General features: G+C 39.6%; 1 protein-coding gene across 1 annotated transcript in view; it reads right to left on the bottom strand.

Annotated features, from left to right (window-relative positions):
- The window catches only part of CPSF160 (cleavage and polyadenylation specificity factor 160), a 424,028-nt gene that overhangs the window by 53,728 nt on the left and 352,163 nt on the right, over positions 1-18,137 (bottom strand). Inside the window, exons 21-23 of the mRNA XM_089425698.1 lie at positions 15,675-15,905; positions 15,353-15,484; positions 15,003-15,176 (exon numbers count right to left, since the gene is read on the bottom strand). Coding sequence (XP_089281824.1) covers positions 15,003-15,176; positions 15,353-15,484; positions 15,675-15,905 — 537 coding nt within the window. The remainder of the gene's footprint in view (positions 1-15,002; positions 15,177-15,352; positions 15,485-15,674; positions 15,906-18,137) is intronic.

The following is an 18,137-nucleotide window of genomic DNA, read 5'->3' as shown; positions in this document are numbered from 1 at the left end:
GGATTCTCCTAAAGTTCTGATGACAAAATCAATCCTGGCTTTGGGGTCAGGTTTGAAGGAAAACTCTGCCGATCCGTGGATCGGTGAGACGAAAAACCTTCCGGGACGAAGATTATCATCAGAAAGTTAGGTCCACCTAGGCAAAATACATACATGACTCATGTCTGCTAAGATTATTTACAATTAATACATGCAGACTGGGTTTACAATCATATTAAAGATCAAGCTGCTGATGATGGCAGGATGGCACGGACATGCTGATCAGGTGTTGCTTCTTTCTGTCAAGAAAAACGGGGTGCACTGCATGGGTGGTTGACCAGTAGAGGTCAACAGAGGGAAAATTTATTTAATAGAAATTCAATTATTTTATATCCACTTCAAGTCGGCTTCACAAAAAGACTTGTCCTTTCAGACCCTCAACCAACTATATATACCCAATTGTGTTGATCTACAAAAGGCACTTCAGATAGGATAAATTGCACTAAGATTTTCAGATGACACTGAGGTTCCCTAGGTCTTCTCTCTCTCGCATGTCTGAGGCACTACATCACTCTCGCATGGCTACAAGACTCGCATTATAGCATAGGAATCTCGCTCTTTGTATGGCTCAGATCTATTACTATTTCAGGACTACTTATTGGTTACAGTACTTCACACTGTCTACATAATTCTCACATAATCCACAAGACTCTCATTCTGCTATAGGACTATGCTTCTCATGCTCCATTACAAGATTATTCTCTCAAACTATTACAGGACATCTCTCGCTCTATTTCAGGACTATACTTTCACTCCTATACTCTCGCAGGACCATACTCTTGCATTGGCTACAGGACTTATCTCACATTGTCTTCAGGACTACACTATGGCTACAGGACATTACTCTTATGACTACTCTCATGTTTGCTATCCTACAAGGCTTCTACTCTCGCTTTACTACTTGTATCTATAATCACTCACATGTTCTAATCTACCTTCTATATGATCTGGCTTCAGCTCTTATGTTACAGGACTACTCACTCATGACCCTACAGTATGTTGATTCTCACATGACCTTACAGTATGGTGGTTCACATTGCATTACAGAAAGATTTCACATTACAAAGTGTATATGGTATGTTCACACTTTGCCTTGGTAGTATGGACACTATACTTCAGTGATACAGTTTCGCACTACTCTATGGTATGGACATATTTGTTTATAAAGGAATCTATAGATGCATCCTAGAAGACTGATCTCTAATCTGAAACAATAAGACAATATTTGTGATATGATAATGATACATCATGTCCATGCACTAATACAAGATCTTGCTCTAACGATAGAAGATGACATTGTACATATGATTGGTTCTAATTAAGACAGAGATCACCTATGACCAAGTACTCAGGCTACAGTGCATAATTTATATGATATCAGTGATCTTACTCAAGAATGATGATATTGTTGCAGTTCCTTGCTCCATGATAATAGTGACTTTGCTATTAATGATAACAATATTGTATGACAAGTATTGGCAATGAATCTTGTTCACAAACAAAGTTATGAACAACACGTATATAAGCCCTAGGTAGCCTGATGTGTTGTATTATGTCTCATGATATTGGTATTTTGTATCTAAATTGAACATTGACGAATATTTTATAGAAGAAAAAGAATTCAATTATCGGTTTTGCCCCTCGTCAGGTTTTTCCTTGGTCTCCGACCAAATCCTAGTGTCTCTATTGTGCATGTTTTTCTTCTGATGTTCCTTTTATTGTTCCGCTACATTATTGATGATATCATTCTTCTACATAATTGCTAATGAAGTTAAGATGTTAATGCAAAATGGAAATGTTGAATAAATTTGTAAATGCAATTATCTAAAGCAAAGAACAATATAGCCCTAAGAAAAATTAACATGGTTTTAGAGCTAGGCTAGAAGAAAATTCATTGAGATCACCCCCTTGAAGACACCATGATGGAAGAGGTAAAGACATTGGAGAACTAAAAGAATGTTAGGTTTTGAAGGAAACCCTATGAAATTTTATTCTAGCAACAGAAATTAGGGTTTGGTGGAAAACATGAGGTTAGGGTTTGGAAAAACCCTTGAAGTGTGCTTGGACGAAAGGACATGGATATAATAAAGGCTTGAATTCTACAAATCTTCAAACCCTAGCATGATTTGTAAAAAGTTATTCAGGCATCTATGGCAAATTCAATGTAACCCTAGATGGGCTAGTCTCAATGGGGCCTGGCTGCCGATGAAGACAATTGAAAATATTAGAGGCAACATTAACATATGGATCATGGACAGTATGTTGATTTGGGGTAGCATCGGATGTGCTCTAGCCATGAAAATTGGTGGAGAGGCTTAAGCACATGAGATCTCCAAAACCTAGAAATCGTTTTGGAAAAATCCATCCGAATGAAAATTTATTAAAATAATTAATATTTTTAATGAGTTCCTAAGTCTAAACATAGGAAAATAAAAATATTAATGGGTATTAATAAAGATAAGGATGAGAACCTTCCAAAATATAAGGATCAAGTCTATTTTAATCTTAGTCGTTCATTAAGGACTTAATCTCGGTTGTTGATTCATCAACAAGAAAAGTATAAAAGGGGACTTGAGGGTCAATTGGAGAATCAGAAATAGCACCAGAGGATCAACGCAAAGGATATAGAGGCAGACGCAAAGGTAGCAGGACTGCGCAGTCACTGGAGGGTCTGCGTGGGTGACGCAGAGAGGCAAAAGCTCACGCAAAGGGTCTGGGAGCTGCGCAAAGACCAGTAAGCCTAATGCTGAGTCTGGGAGAAGTGATGGAGAATTTATCTCTATTGGGTAAGCTAGTTTGGCACCCAGTTGTACTGAAGAATAGCTGATTTATAAAATCCTCCTATGCTGCACCAGTTTTCCCAAATTGGGTTTTTTCGAGGACAATTGTCCAAAATATCTGTGTCGATGTGTTTGATTCTTGTGCATGTATTTGTTTCTATACTATGGTGTGATATCTGCAACAGAATTTATTTTAATGTTCACTAAAGGGTTTTCGTAAATAACTTATTGGAAAATAAGTAGGTAAAATAAATCAGTTGTTGCACTGATAGAATTTTCACACAGTAACGACTCTTAAAGGTTGGTTCGTGAGGGAGTTGATCACCTCTCGTTAACAGTTAAAGATTAGTACCTTCTAAAATTATGTTATTCTTTTATGACACTACTCATGTTTAGATTTATTGTTTTGATTATTGCTTATACTTCTTGCACGTATCTGATTACTTTTAACTTCTTAATGAAGATGTGATTATCAAATCCTTCTTAACGATCATCTGTATGCCAAATGATACATGGAAAGAAAAGATGTGCAAGAAGAGGAAGCTAGAGTTGTATGCGAGTGCTACAGTTGCCAATGACAAAGTCTATATGCTAACCAAGTGCAGTAAGTTGCTAAGGTATATGAATACGATAAGGTATGTATAGTATAACATAATTGTTACTTAGCTACAATGTTGAATGGAAAGTTAAGAATTGAGGTATGACATGGATATCACTCTCCTAATCGACTTGATTCATGCATGCCAATGAGAGAGAGTTTGATTCTTGGTACATATGATACACTAATTCACTTTATATTTTAAATCTCATTGCTATTTTCATACCCTTATTTCGTCTAAAGATAAAGCATAGCCAAAAACATTGACTTTGATATACGATAACTTGATATTGTTGTCAATATGGTAACCCTGATGGTTGTAGTGTGGTTGTAAGATTTCTCTCCGATTAAGTGGCTATCTCCTAGTTGATCTCAACAAGGCTTTTTGAGCAATAACTCCTATGATGACTTAACAACATAGTAAATTACTAAATTTGATAATGTGACAAAAAAAGGGTGCCTTGATTTGATGACGTTAGGGCTATGATGGAAATGAATGTACAACGTAATAGAGAGATGTGATATTGAATGGAGGTACACTTGTCAGCTACCCTAATTGTATGACATTAACCCTTGATGAATGATTGATTACATATACATGTACGATAATGAAGCCAAATTGAATAGTTGATGATGACTTGTCATGACAATGAGATATATATGAAAACCTGATATAGTTTAACTATGTGACCTGATATATGATAGTTTTGTATGAACTAATATGGCTATGCCCTAAAGAAACAATGATATTGATGCAATGATGATGACTGAAGAAGCTTCCCATTCAGAGGGAGAGACCTTGATGAGATCCCAGCACTCATTATTATTTGTGTAATGATTGTAAACTTGGGGCTACCTCAAAAGTTTAGAGATGGATAAATAGGAGACCCATGATTGCAGATTGAAACAAGATGGATTGATGAACATCTAATGTTGTTAAAGGCATGTCATTGTTAACTAACTTTATGTGATAATAGTTCATTGCTGATAGGACTGGTATACCCCAAGCATTTTAAGGATTGACTTCTCATATAGAAGTGTAGCAAGACTTCCTTGCTAGAGGAAGTGTATTGCCATAATCATTGCATGCTAAATTGCATTCCGACACATATGGCTAGGATGGAGACATCTTCATGGATTGAGATAATGTTGTTGTATGAGACAACCTAAGGCTTGTGGTTGTTGCCTCCCTATGTGAGAGGGAAAAACAGAGGAGTGTTATGCTAAAGTACTTCATAAGGAAATGTGATTGAACTCTTCAATGAGTTGTTTGAGCCAATGTCGGATATAAGCACTTTGATATGTTGTAGAGAGAAGCGGTGATGCTTCATCATATTTCATGATCTTCAGAAAGCAGCTTGGATTGATGGATATGACCCTCCCAGGTAAGGGTCCTCGCTGATCGAGAACACTAGGCATAATTATTCCCCTTGTTTGAGCTCCCAAGGAAGGAATGGAGCATTGGGGGCTCCTGGGGTTGAGGTATCTCTGGACAATAAGATGGTTGTAACCCTTATCGTTTGTGGTAAGTAGTATCTCACTTATTGTCACCCCAGTATGCATCCTAACCACAAGTTGGGCTTATTGGGATTGTGCCTCCCCATCTGGCCAATGGGTTGATAACTTGAAATGGTTGTGATCCTTGCATAGCAAGTGGTATCTCGCTCAAGTGATTAGGATGTGGGTGTTCTACCAATTGACTCTTAAGGGTCAACGTGGGAAGAAAAATAGACATTGGGATGGATGTGATTACTACCTTCTATGGCAAGTTGCATCTCACCTATTGATTAGACAACAGGATGGATGTGATCTTTGCTTGGTAGATGGATCTCGCCCATTGTCACTAAACGATAGGATAGATGTGATCACTGCTTTGTATAGCAAGTGGGTATCTCGCCTATTGACTAGACAATAGGGCAGTTGTGATCCTTGCTTGGTATGTGGATCTCAACTATTTTCAATGGATACAGGGTGGTAGCTTGAGCTCCCCTATGATGTCAGATTATTCTTCTTTAGATTCGATATTGTTCAACCGATGGAGATGAGCAGAGACGAGTCGAGACGACATATGACTTGATGATGATGATGATTCTGCTTCAGATGACCGAATTGATTATTGGATATAGGGTGGAACCAAGATGCTCCCATATGATGATGATTGAATTGATAGGGTGGTAGTCAAAGCTCCCCTATGATGATTCTTCTTCTTTAGATAAAGACATCATTGTTCAACTAATGATCAAAGGAATCAAGTTGAGACGAGAAGAGATGAGATGGATGCCATTTTGTTATAGATGAGATAAAAAGTCATGAGACTTGACCTAAAGTTAGGTAGGGTTTGGAGGGTTGATCTCCCCTACCATTGGTTATGGGTTCCTCTTCTTTTATGAGACAGGTCTTATCGATGTTATAGCTGAGATATACTCACTCGAGATACGTCTTAATGTACCATTGTTAATTTATGGTATGTTCTATGCTTAGTGCAGTTTACTTTGATTTCTTCTTATTAGGCATTGTTTAGCAATCACATAAACATAAAGCAAAATGTTGATAGAACATCAATAGATTGACAGAAAACAAGCCAAGACAAGAGACACCAGATGTGGCAACTAGCCAAGGACAAACCCTAATGCGGGGAAACCCTTTGATCAATTCTTCTTTAATCTTCAATAGTTGAGCAAAGAGAGAAAGAGTACAATATATCAGATCTATAATTTTTTTATGACAGCAGTAAAAGATGCCCTAACTAACACTTGCAAAGTGGATCAAATGATTCACAAATAATCTAGGATCAACCTTAGTCAACCCAACCTTCAACAAAGATGAAGGACAGCCCGAAACAACTCAAGAAACATGGTCAAATCTGGTCAACGTTCAGGCAGCCCTGCGGTCAGCCCTAACCAGATTTACATTGGTCACATCATGGTTAGTTCAGCCCTCCAAACAGCTGATCTGAATTGTGTCTTGCTTGAGGGAGACTCCCCACACAAGGCCGCAGTCAAAGGAGGCTTCACTTTGGTCTACTATGCCCTGGCTGCACCCTAAACAGACCTGCGTCCCTTCCTTTTGTTGCCTCCTCCTCTTATGGTTGCATCCTTCTTCTTTCCCTAGCTGCTCCTTTGCTAACCCAAACAAGAAAGGAGAGTGAAAGAGAAGAAGAGATGATGAGATGAGATAATGACTCAACCTCTCCTCTGTTTATATGCAACGTTGGGCATGTGTGCCACACACTGAACTGCTAGCTGACCTTGACAATTTGTCAAGTAATTAGAAATAAATTCATTTCTCCACAAATACTCATCAGAATCGGATGATCTTTAGATCAATCCTACACCTCTCGATTAGAGGAATCTAGGAAAAATATCAACTACCATAAATAAGGTGACCCACATGGATTTTGGCCCTAGTTGCTAATTTTAACACTCACTCTCAACTAGGAAGAACTCCATCTGTTGATTTGTCAAACCGCCGGTACTATCTCTACCATCAAATGCATTGCCCTGCACTGCTCAACTCCTCTCTGCTGTACTATGAAGAAGAAGAAATGATCAAGGATATATCATACCATCCTCCACTGACCCGAAGTCAGTCTCAGAGTGTGTCATACCACTCTCACTGATCCCAGATCAATGGAGGTCATCCTAGCATAGGGAGTACGGTAGATACAACAATGTGTCCATTGATAGTACTACTAATGGTCCCTAACCCCATTTCCCTACTCATTGATCAGATGAGAGGTACTTCCCATGAGTCCCAAACTGCATGGGTAAGATGCCTCGAAAGGAGAACTAATCATCTTGTCCCAAACTCGCCATGGGTATCACAGAGGACAGTTAAACCTTTCACCTTGTACATAGCGCACCAATAGGGGAGGGTGATTTGCTCTATGGTCACATGTCGCTCCAAGAATTACCTCGCGCCCCCTAGAGCTCCAAGAACTCAATGTATGCATCATACATGACCCTCATAAGAGGGTCTCTGAACGACACAAAGTCGTTCTCAGAAAGTCAAGAATTTGAGCTTTCCCGGGGGCTTCGTCAAAATGTCGGCGACTTGCTCATCTGTAAGAGTATGTTGGCGCCTTATTGCTCCTCGTTGCACCATATCCCGAATATAGTGGTACCTAATATCGATAAGATTGGAGCGATCATGAAATACGGGATTCTCTGATAAACGAATCTCGCTCTGGTTGTTACACAGGATCACGGTAGTATCCAATGTAAATCCAAACAGCTCACTGAAGAGCTTTCGCAACCAGACCGCCTTACAAGAGGCCATACTAGCAGCAATGTACTCTGCCTCAACGGGGCTCAAAGCCACCAACTTTTGCTTCCTGCTCATCCAAGATATCGAGGCAAATCCCAAAGAGAAACAACACCCAGAAGTGCTCTTTCGATCCACCACACTGCCTACCCGATCAGCATCGGTATATCCATGTAGTCTCACATCTCTGGTAGTGTATCTCAACCCATGAGTTATTATACCTCGAAGATATCTCAACATATTCTTGGCACCAATCTAATGTGTGTGGTGAGGCTCAACCATGTGTTGACTCAATGTGTTGACTGCAATACATATATCCGGATGCTAGTTCACCAAGAACATCAATGCTCTGATGAGTTGATGATACTTAGTAGCATTTTGTAAAAAAGGTCCAGCAACACTACCGCTTAACTTCTTGAAGTCAAGCTCCATCGAGGTAGTCATGGGCTTGCATTCCACCATATGGAATCTCTCCAATATCTTCACCACATATTTTCCTTGACATAGGAAAATCTCCCTTGGTTTTTGCCAGACTTCCAGTCCTAGGAAATAGTGCATCAGTCCTAGGTCCTTCATCACAAACTCAGAAGCCAACTCCCTCTTACATTTGTGAATGAGAGGGTCTGCACCTGTCAAAAAGAGGTCATGAACATACAGCACCAGTATGAGAGGTTTGTCATCTTCAACCTTAAAGTAAAGGTTAGGGTAAGCTTCACTCCCAGTGAATCCCAACTTCATCAAGTAGCTATCGATCCTCTCATACCATGCTCGGGGTGCTTGCTTCAGCCCATAGAGGGCTTTCTTCAACCTACACACATGAGATTCCCGGTCATGAATCTCAAATCCTTCGGGTTGTTCCACATAGACTTCCTCTTTGATCGAACAATGCAAGAATGCAATCTTGACATCCATCTAATGCAGGTTCCATCCTTGCGAAGTAGCAAGGGCTATGATTGAGCGAATGGTGGTGTATCGGGCAACAGGTGTAAATATCTTGTCATAGTCTATGCCTTCCTTCTGAAAGAAGCCACGAGCGACAAAACAAGCCTTATACTTTTCAGCACTTCCATCAGCTCCATGCTTTATCTTGTAAAGCCATTTCAAAGTGATAACTGCTTTGTCCTGAGGTCTGGGGACCACATCCCAGACATCGTTTTTCATGATGGACTCATACTCCTCAATCATAGCATCCTTCCATACTTGATGCTTGACAACTTCTGTAAATGATGAAGGCTCATTTTGGATGGTCATGCTCATGATGGTCAAGTACCCCTGATACCTAGCCATCTTATTACTTTCACGGAAAGTCCCTCTGGGTGCAATGTGTCTTTTGGCATCATCAAGGGTCCCCCCGAGCCATGAAGGCTTCTTCCTAGAAGAGAAAGGCTCTTGCGAAGGGGGATCAATAGGATCCATAGGTTCTTCCACATCAAGCATCGTCTCATCTTCCTTTTCCTCTAGTTTCCTGGTGTCAGCTTCTTTAGATTCCCTTAGAGTAGGAAGATTGTCAACTTTGCTAAGAGTCGTATCTTTGTCAAAAGTGACATCATGGCTAATTTCGACTTCCCTTTGACCAGCCACATAGATTCTATAGCCCTTAGTGTTTTCGCTATAGCCCTTAGTGTTTTCGCTATAGCCCACGAAGATTCATTTCTTTCCAAATACACCCAATTTATTCCTTTTCTCTTTTGGCACATGAAAATATACAGGGCTTCCAAAAATTCTAAAATGAGATACGTCAGGTTTCTTACCAGTGAACATCACTTCGAGAGTCTTGGAACCCAATGCTTGATGAGGGCATCGGTTTTGCACATATACAGTGGTATTCACAGCTTCGGCCCATAGAAACTTCGGAAGTCTTTGATCATGGAGCATAGCTCGGACAGCTTCCACAATCGCAGGATTCTTCCTTTCCGCCACACCATTTTGCTCAAGAGTATATGGTGTTGTAGTCTCCCTCTTAATGCCAGCGTCTTTCCAAAAGTCATGGAATTCATTCGATTCATACTCAGACCCATTATCAATCCTTAAGATTTTGATCTTCTTTTCGGTTTGATTCTTGATCAAGGCTTTGAAGTGACGAAACCAGGGGAACACTTCATCCTTCTTTTTCAAGAAGTATATCCAAGTCTTGTGAGAATAATCATCAGTAAAAGTGAGGTAATATGAATATCCTCCCAAGGAGTTCACAGGCATCACACAAGATATGTCTGAGTGAACCAACTGCAATATATCGGAGGTCTTGCTTTGGCTTGAGGGGAATAGTCCCCTTTTGAGCTTTCCTTCCGCACATCCCATACATACACCTTCTTGCTCTAATTTGAACTCAGGCATCGCGGTCACCGTTTTTCTCACATCGGGTAGAGCTTTATAATGAAGGGGAGGAAACTTTCAATGCCATAGTTCAGACTGAAGTGATGTGCCACAAGACATGACACCCAACGGACTTCCTCCAACCTGATATAATGAATCAACTCGAAACCCAGGAGTGAAAGCATCTTTAAAATTCTTTTTCCATACACATACCTTGCCATCGATGAAGGCCACCTTGTAGCCTTTGTCTTCCATTGCAGAAATGGACACCAGGTTCTTTTTCAAATCAGGTACTTATAGGACTTCTTGCAAATGAATTGTATTACCCTGATTCAATTGAAGAGTGACATTCCCTACGCCTTTCACAAGATATTTGGAGTTGTCCCCAAGAACAATTTCTAGGTTGGTCTCCTTCTCTATCAGATTAGAGAGAGCTTCTTTGTAACTAGTGAAGTGTCTTGAGGCACCACTATCAATAAGCCAATTTCCCAGCGAGTCCGGGGCAGCAGTAGTAGAGAGAGCTGTTGTAGATAATATTCATCTTGCTTATTGTTAACAACGTTAGATTCATACTTGGAGTTTCTTGCCTTCTTGGAGGGTTAACCTCTTCCTTGATTTCTGTCATTCATTTTGCCATTGAACCCGCCATCTCTTTGATTGCCACGGAAGTGATTTTGATCATCGTCGTGATGTGAGTCCCTTTTATCAGGGCACTCCCTCACATAGTGGCCCATTTTGTTGCAATTGTAACATCGTCCTTTTCTTCCACCCTTCGGTCCGACCTTTCCTTTGGATTTAGCCCCGTAATAGTTTCTCCTTTTAGCATGAGAGGGGAAAGCAAAAGGATTGCCTCTAAGTGCAGGCATTTCCTACTATTCCATCCTTGTTTCTTCTTGAATGCATCTCGCCATCAATTCCTCAAATCCAAGAATTACAGTATTGTTGAGAAGAGTGGTTTTTAATATATACCATTCAGATGGGAGCCCTCCAAAAGTTGTGATAGTCATTTCCCTGTCAGGAACTACTTCCCCAATTGGTAGGAGATAATTCTTGATCTCGGTGATCCTTAAGAAATATGCTTGCATACTCTCATCTTTGCCCTTCTTAATTTTCTTCAGCGTATTTATGAGGAACAAAACTTGATTGGCATCATTAACTTTTAATAAACTCACCAGTCTATCATAGATTTCCTTTGAGGTGGTCAGCTCAAAAACATAAGGCCACCAAGCGTTTGTCGAAAGAATCCGGGATGATCTTCTTTGCTTTGACTTCTCCCCTGGTCCACTTGTACCTAGCAGCAGCAGATGCGTTTGATGGAGGCTCGACAATTCTGCCTCTCACATGGTCCAACACATCCTGCTCTTCTAATGTCAGATCGAGAGACATCTTCCATCTGTGATAGTCATACTTCTCATGGAGCTTGTCTTCAGCGAGGAAGTGTGATGAGGACCCCATGAAGTCTTAGGATTGCTTCAACAGCCTTCGATGATTGCTCGTGCTCTTACTCTTGCTTGGGCTTTGTCTTCACCTCAGCTCGGATACCATGTTAATTTATGGTATGTTCTATGCTTAGCGCAGTTTACTTCGATTCCTTCTTATTACGTACTGTTTAGCAATCACATAAACATAAAGTAAAATGTTGATATAACATTAATAGATCGACAGAAAACAAGCCAAGACAAGAAACACCAAATGTGGCGGCTAGCCAAGGACAAACCCCAATGCGGGGAAACCCTTTGATCAATTATTCTTTAATCTTCAATAGTTCAGCACAAAGAGAAACAGTACAATATATCAGATCTGTAATTTTTATGATAGCAGTAAAAGATGCCCTAACCAGCACTTGAAAAGTGGATCAAATGATTCACAAATAATCTAGGATCAACCTTAGTCAACCCAGCCTTCAACGGAGATGAAGGACAGCCCAAACAACTCAAGAAACATGGTCAAATCTGATCAACGTTCAGGTAGCCCTGCAGTCAGCCCTAACCAGATTTATGCTGGTCATTCGTGGTTAGTTCAGCCCTCCAAACAGCTGATCTAAATTGTGGCTTGCTTGAGAGAGACTCCCCACACAAAGCCGCAGTCAAAGGAGGATTCACGCTGGTCTACGCTGCCCTGGCTGCACCCTAAACAGACCTGCGTCCCTTCCTTTTGCTGCGTCCTCCTCTTATGGCTGTGTCCTTCTTTCCCTAGCTGCTCCTTTGTTAACCCAAACAAGAAAGGAGAGCGAGAGAGAAGAAGAGATGATGAGATGAGATGAGATAATGACTCAACCTCTCCTCTATATATATGCAAAGCTAGGCATGTGTGCCACACACTTAACTGCTGGCTGACCTTAACAATTTGTCAAGTAATTAGAAATAAATTCATATCTCCACAAATACTCGTCGGAATCGGATGATCTTTAGATCAATCCTACACCTCTCGATTAGAGGAATCTAGGAAAGATATCAGCTGCCATAAATAAAGTGACGCACATGGAGTTTGGCCCTAGTTGCCAATTTTAACAAGCATCCTTGATGGACTTTGGCATGGTTGATGGAATTACTCCCTAGTTGAGAGGGAGATGAGATAGGGTTTGAGTGTCCAATAGGGACCTTCCCTTGTTGATCAAATTGATTGAAACAAGATGGCATTATCCCATATGATGACTCTCTTTCTATGAGATATACTAAGATAACATGATCTTGTAGATACTTTGATTTGATGCAATGACTGAATGCCCTTAGGACTATGATGACCCATACATTTGGAAAGACGAAAACAATTATGTCTACTTTGATAAGACAATGTTGACTTGTCTGTAGGTCATAGATCAGCATGAATTATTAGTTGCAACTCGTGATATGGACCCTACTACAATATTCATGATGAGATCAGGATGGACAGCCTGAAATTTTATGGTATTTTGTACAAAGCTTATGATGCACCTATGGTAAGATTTAGTCACCTAGATCGACACATTTGAAATTCCTCCCTAGCTGAAAGGGAGTGTTGATTTTGGCAGCTAGGGAGAAATACCCTAGCCCTCCCTCCTCACTAATAAAGCAAAGAAAATTCAGGGACATTTGATTAGGCAAAAGGATTAATATTGCAAATGGATATATTCTTATTAAAAGGGATTAATTATGATCTCACTCCAAGAAGCCTTTAAACCTTGGAGGGAAAATTTATTTAATAGAAATTCAAATTTTTTTTATATCCACTTCAGGTTGGCTTGGCAAAAAGGCATGTCCTTCGAACCCTCAAACAACTATAAATACCCAATTGAGTTGATCTACAAAGGGCAATTCAGATAGGATAAATTCCGCTAAGATTTTTGGATGAGTCTGAGGTTCCATAGGTCTTCTCTTTCTCGCATGTCTGAGGCACATCACTCACGTATGGCTACAGGACCCGCATTGTAGCACAGGAATCTCGCTCTCTGTACGGCTCGGATCTATTACTATTTCAGGACTACTTGTCGGGTACAGGACTTCGCACTATCTACATAAGTCTTGCATATGCCACAAGACTCTCTCATTCTACTACGGGACTATGCTTCCCGTGCTGTATTACAGGATTAATCTGTCGCACTATTACAGGACCTCTCTTGCTCTATTTCAGGACTATACTTTCACTCGTATACTCTCACAGGACCATACTCTCCTATTAGCTACAAGACCTATCTCGCATTGTCTTCAAAGCTACACTATGGCTACAGGACATTACTCTTATGACTACTCTCTCATGTTTGCTATCCTACAACGCTACTACTCTCGCTCGACTACATGTATCTATACTCATGCATACATTTTGATCTACCTTCTATGTGATCTGGCTTCAGCTCTTATGTTACAAGACTACTCACTCATGACCCTACAGTATGTTGACTCTCGCATGACCTTACATTATGGTGGCTCATGTTGCATTACAGCAAGCTTTCGCATTATAGAGTGTGTATGGTATGGTCACACTTACCTTGGTAGTATGAACACTATTTTTCAGTGATATGGTTTCGCACTACTCTGTGGAATGGACATATTTGTTTATAAGAAATCTATAGATGCATCGTAGAAGACCAATCTCTAATCTGAAAAAATAAGACAATCTTTGTGATATAATAATGATACATCATGTCCATGCACTAATACAAGATCTTGCTCTGATGATAGAAGATGACAGTGTACATATGATTGGTTCTACTTAACACAGAGATCTCCTATGACCAAGTACTCAGGCTACAGTGCACAATTTATATGATATCAGTGATCTTACTCAGGAATGGTGATATTGCTACAGAGACCTTGCTATTATTGATAACAGTGACTTTGCTATTATTGATAACAGTATTGTATGACAAGTATCGACGATGAATTTCGTTCACAAGCAAAGTTGTGAACAAGACATGTATAGGCCCTAGATAGCTTGATGTGTTGTATTATGTCTCATGATATTGGTACTTCGTATCTTAGCTGAACATTGATGAATATCTAATAGAAGAAGAAGAATTGAATTCTGGGTTTTCCCCCTTGTGGGTTTTTTCCATGGTCTCCGACCAAATCCTGATGTCTCTATTGTGCATGCTTTTCTTCTGATGTTCATTTTATTGTTCCGCTGCATTATTGATGATATTGCTCTTTCTACATAATTGCTAATGAAGTTAAGATGTAATAGGGTGAATGCAATAAAGAAATGTTGAATAAATTTGTAAATGCAATTATCTGAAGCAAAGAACAATATAGCCCTAAGAAAAATTAACAGAGAAAGCTCACAATGATTTAGTGTAAACCGATTCACAAATTCATAGAGGTATATTCCATTTAATGCAGACAAACAAGAATAGCACCAAATAAACATGTGAGGAAAAACATATCAAGTAAAAATCATGTGTTACACTTAACATTTGTATATTATCATCTACAGACTACAAAGTCAGCTTTTCTCCTTGAATGTCTCTTCGCTAAGATAACCAAGTTTACAAACAAAACGAGAAAATGAAAAGGAGTTGGGTATCAGAGACTTACAATATTCAGGCTAACAACATAGTGAGGTGCATCATAAAATGCAAAACCATTCAATTCTTCACCATTCCACTGGTGCAGGATAATTTTTGAGCCAGCCGCTATGAGTAGATGACCCTGGAGGGATGCTAAAGACGAAATTGCCCCTTTCAGTTCTTTTGAATACACCTCATTTACCTGCAACTCAGAACAGCTCAGGGAAGATGTAAGTAGTCAAAAAAATTATTAGTGATATTCCAAGGATCAACAAAAATATGATCATAAAGCTTATTCCTCCAAATTCTGTTTCAAATACAGGTTGCAGTTGAACAACAAAACATGAACATAGCATAAGGTTGGGTTTGTGGTTATACCCAGTTATCAGAATTATTTGAATCCTGCTTAATGGATGCAAGGATAATTCGACCTCTTGCAGCAACATCCTCTCCTTGCACATAGGCTGTCCCAATGGCTAGTAACGTTTCATTCTCTTTAGTTGAAGTGTTCTGGAAAATTATGAAAAGAAATGCATGAAATATAATACAATAATCTCTGACAACTAAAGAATATAACATTTGCCAAGAAAGAGAAATTAGGAATCATTTTGCCAAATTTCTAAATAATAAGCAAGTAAAAGGACAATGAAAATGGAGACTGAAAAATAATTCATCTACCTATAAGCCAAAGCAAGCTTACCAATAGTGTCACCATACGAACAGAAATGGCATTTTCTGATGTTTGCAATGGTATTGAGGCCCTTGCCTCCCACTGACTGCCTGATTTTGCTGGTTCTAAAATCCGTACTTCAAATTCATCAACAACATATGATTTATGCGCATCTTCAGAAATGTTATTATCTCCCTCTGTCAAATGATTATTGTCCTGGTCAACCAGCGAAGGCAACACTTGACTCACAGGTCTGGAAACCTGAAACAAAATCTCCATTAGAAAATTCCAGCCAAGATTCTAAAGCATGAATTCAGGACACTATCTTTCAAAGTGGTCCATGGATGGGAGGAAGGGGGGAAGGGAAATAGAAAAGGATGGGGAGACCCCAAAAGATTCAACGGACAGCGCAAGTGACAATATAGGAGCCTAACCAGCCCCCCATATATAGAGAAAATGCAGAAAATATCAAATGATTAATAAATTTGTTACCAATAGAACAATTTATGTTAAAGATAATCACAGTGCTACCTCCTATTATGCAAATCGAAACCCAAAAAAATGAGTACATGACTCCATACACTCGTACATCACAGTCTAGCATGATATAAAGTTTAGAATGACAAAAATAGTTATTGATACTAAAATATATAAATATCAATAATCAAGCATGGCACAAAAATTAAAACAAAAAAAAGCCTAAATGTTATAAATGCACTAACAGAGACTAACCTAGTATGTTTTGTTGATTTGGGGTAGCATCGGATGTGCTCTAGCCACGAAATTTGGTGGAGAGGTTAGGGCACATGAGATCTCCAATACCCAGAAAGGGTTTGGGCAGATTCTAAACAGTTCAGGAGATATTAAAATAATTAATACTTTTAATGAAGTCCCTAAAATAAAATATTAATGTGTATTAATATGAAACTATGTTAAAATGGTCCAAAACACATGGGTCAAGCCATATCTAATCTTAGTCGTTGATTAGGGACTTAATCACGGCCGTTGATTTGTCAACGAGAAAAGTATAAGAGGAGGCATGAGGGTCACTTGGAAAACACACTAAGGGAGACCAATCAGTTCAATTTATGAAGTGGGGTTTGCTGAGAAATTAAACTAGTGGTTTCAGGCTAACGCGAAGGTCAAAAGTGCTGGAAATTTGTATATCTATGGTTAAGCCAGTTTGGCACCCTATTGTACTAGAAAATTGCTAAATAATAAAATCCTCCCTTGCTGCACCAGTTTTCCCACATTGGGTTTTTCCAGGGACATCAGTCCAAAATAACTGTATCAATGTGTGCATATGTTTGTTTCTGTATTACAATGTGATATCAAAGAAAAAAGGAAAATAAAGGGGCTTTGGAAAAACAAAGAGGGAAGGTAACTCGAGCAGCTAAGTGATCCCTCTACAAAGATGCTCATGGACAATGGTTTTCCACAACCTAGTATAAGAAACCTTTCATGAAGAAAACCTCACGCCATAACACCTATCACATGAAAATGTCAACCTAGCCCTGATCCTCCCCTTTCAGTTTGAAGCATTTAATAAGCACCATATGATAACCTTCCCATACTAAACTGAGGTAACTTGTACACATTCATAAGCCAGTTGGACAATTGATGATGATGCTTGTGTGAACTACTATGATGGATTTAGCATTCAATATGGCCCACCTTGAACTGTTGTTCATTCCTACAAGTGATGTGCTAGATGATTCTTGTAGGTGTAGCCAGGATCCCTTGAGAGATAGGTGATGCTTCTATAGGACATTGTAGGGAATCCCTAGCACCACTCAACGATGACGCAAGACACCTAATGAAGGACATTGGAGCTTTGTTCAGGAGTATTGGCTTAGAGGATGACTTGGTACTGACGATGTGACCCTCCTCTAGCCCCAAGACCTTGGAGGTTGAAGCTACGGTGTTGACTTAACTGTAAGACCCCTAGTTGGCATTGTACCTCCTTAAAGGACATTACACTCTTTTGATTGTGGTTGATGATGTTGACCACTTGGCGCCACTTTGGAGTGATAGATGCACCCTCTACCTTGATGACATCATGTTGTTGCTTGGGGATGTCATCCTAGAACCTCCTTTGATAATGATGTTTGTTTTTGTAGCTCGGGTAGGTCCTCTAGTCTCAAGAGGTGTCAGTGAAGCTAAGAGCACAAGAGGATTAATTATCTCCAAGCCCAGTTTGTTTTTCTCCACGTGAAAATGTCTTAATTCGATTGTTAACTAATTTTTAATTATTCTTCTAAGTCTTAGGGAATGGTTAATTAGTCAGTATTAATTAAGACAAGTTGATTTCTCTCAAGTGACTTCTAGAAAGAGTATTGGATGAAGTCAAGATGATCTTAGCCATCAAACAAGATTAGACCTTAGTCCTCGATTGCTCAACGAGAGATTATAAGACGAAGTCGATGGGGCATCTTGGAGACACCATTAGATTGAGTTGAAGCGTTGTGATAGCGTGGGACACTAGCGAGGGTT

Source organism: Pinus tabuliformis, chromosome 4_2 (genome assembly GCF_031772625.1).
Source record: "Pinus tabuliformis cultivar Carrire ecotype Pingquan chromosome 4_2, CPIR1, whole genome shotgun sequence".
NCBI lineage: Eukaryota > Viridiplantae > Streptophyta > Pinopsida > Pinales > Pinaceae > Pinus > Pinus tabuliformis.
The sequence above is the reverse complement of the archived record's forward strand: the minus strand, read 5'-3'. Positions and strand labels throughout refer to the sequence as shown.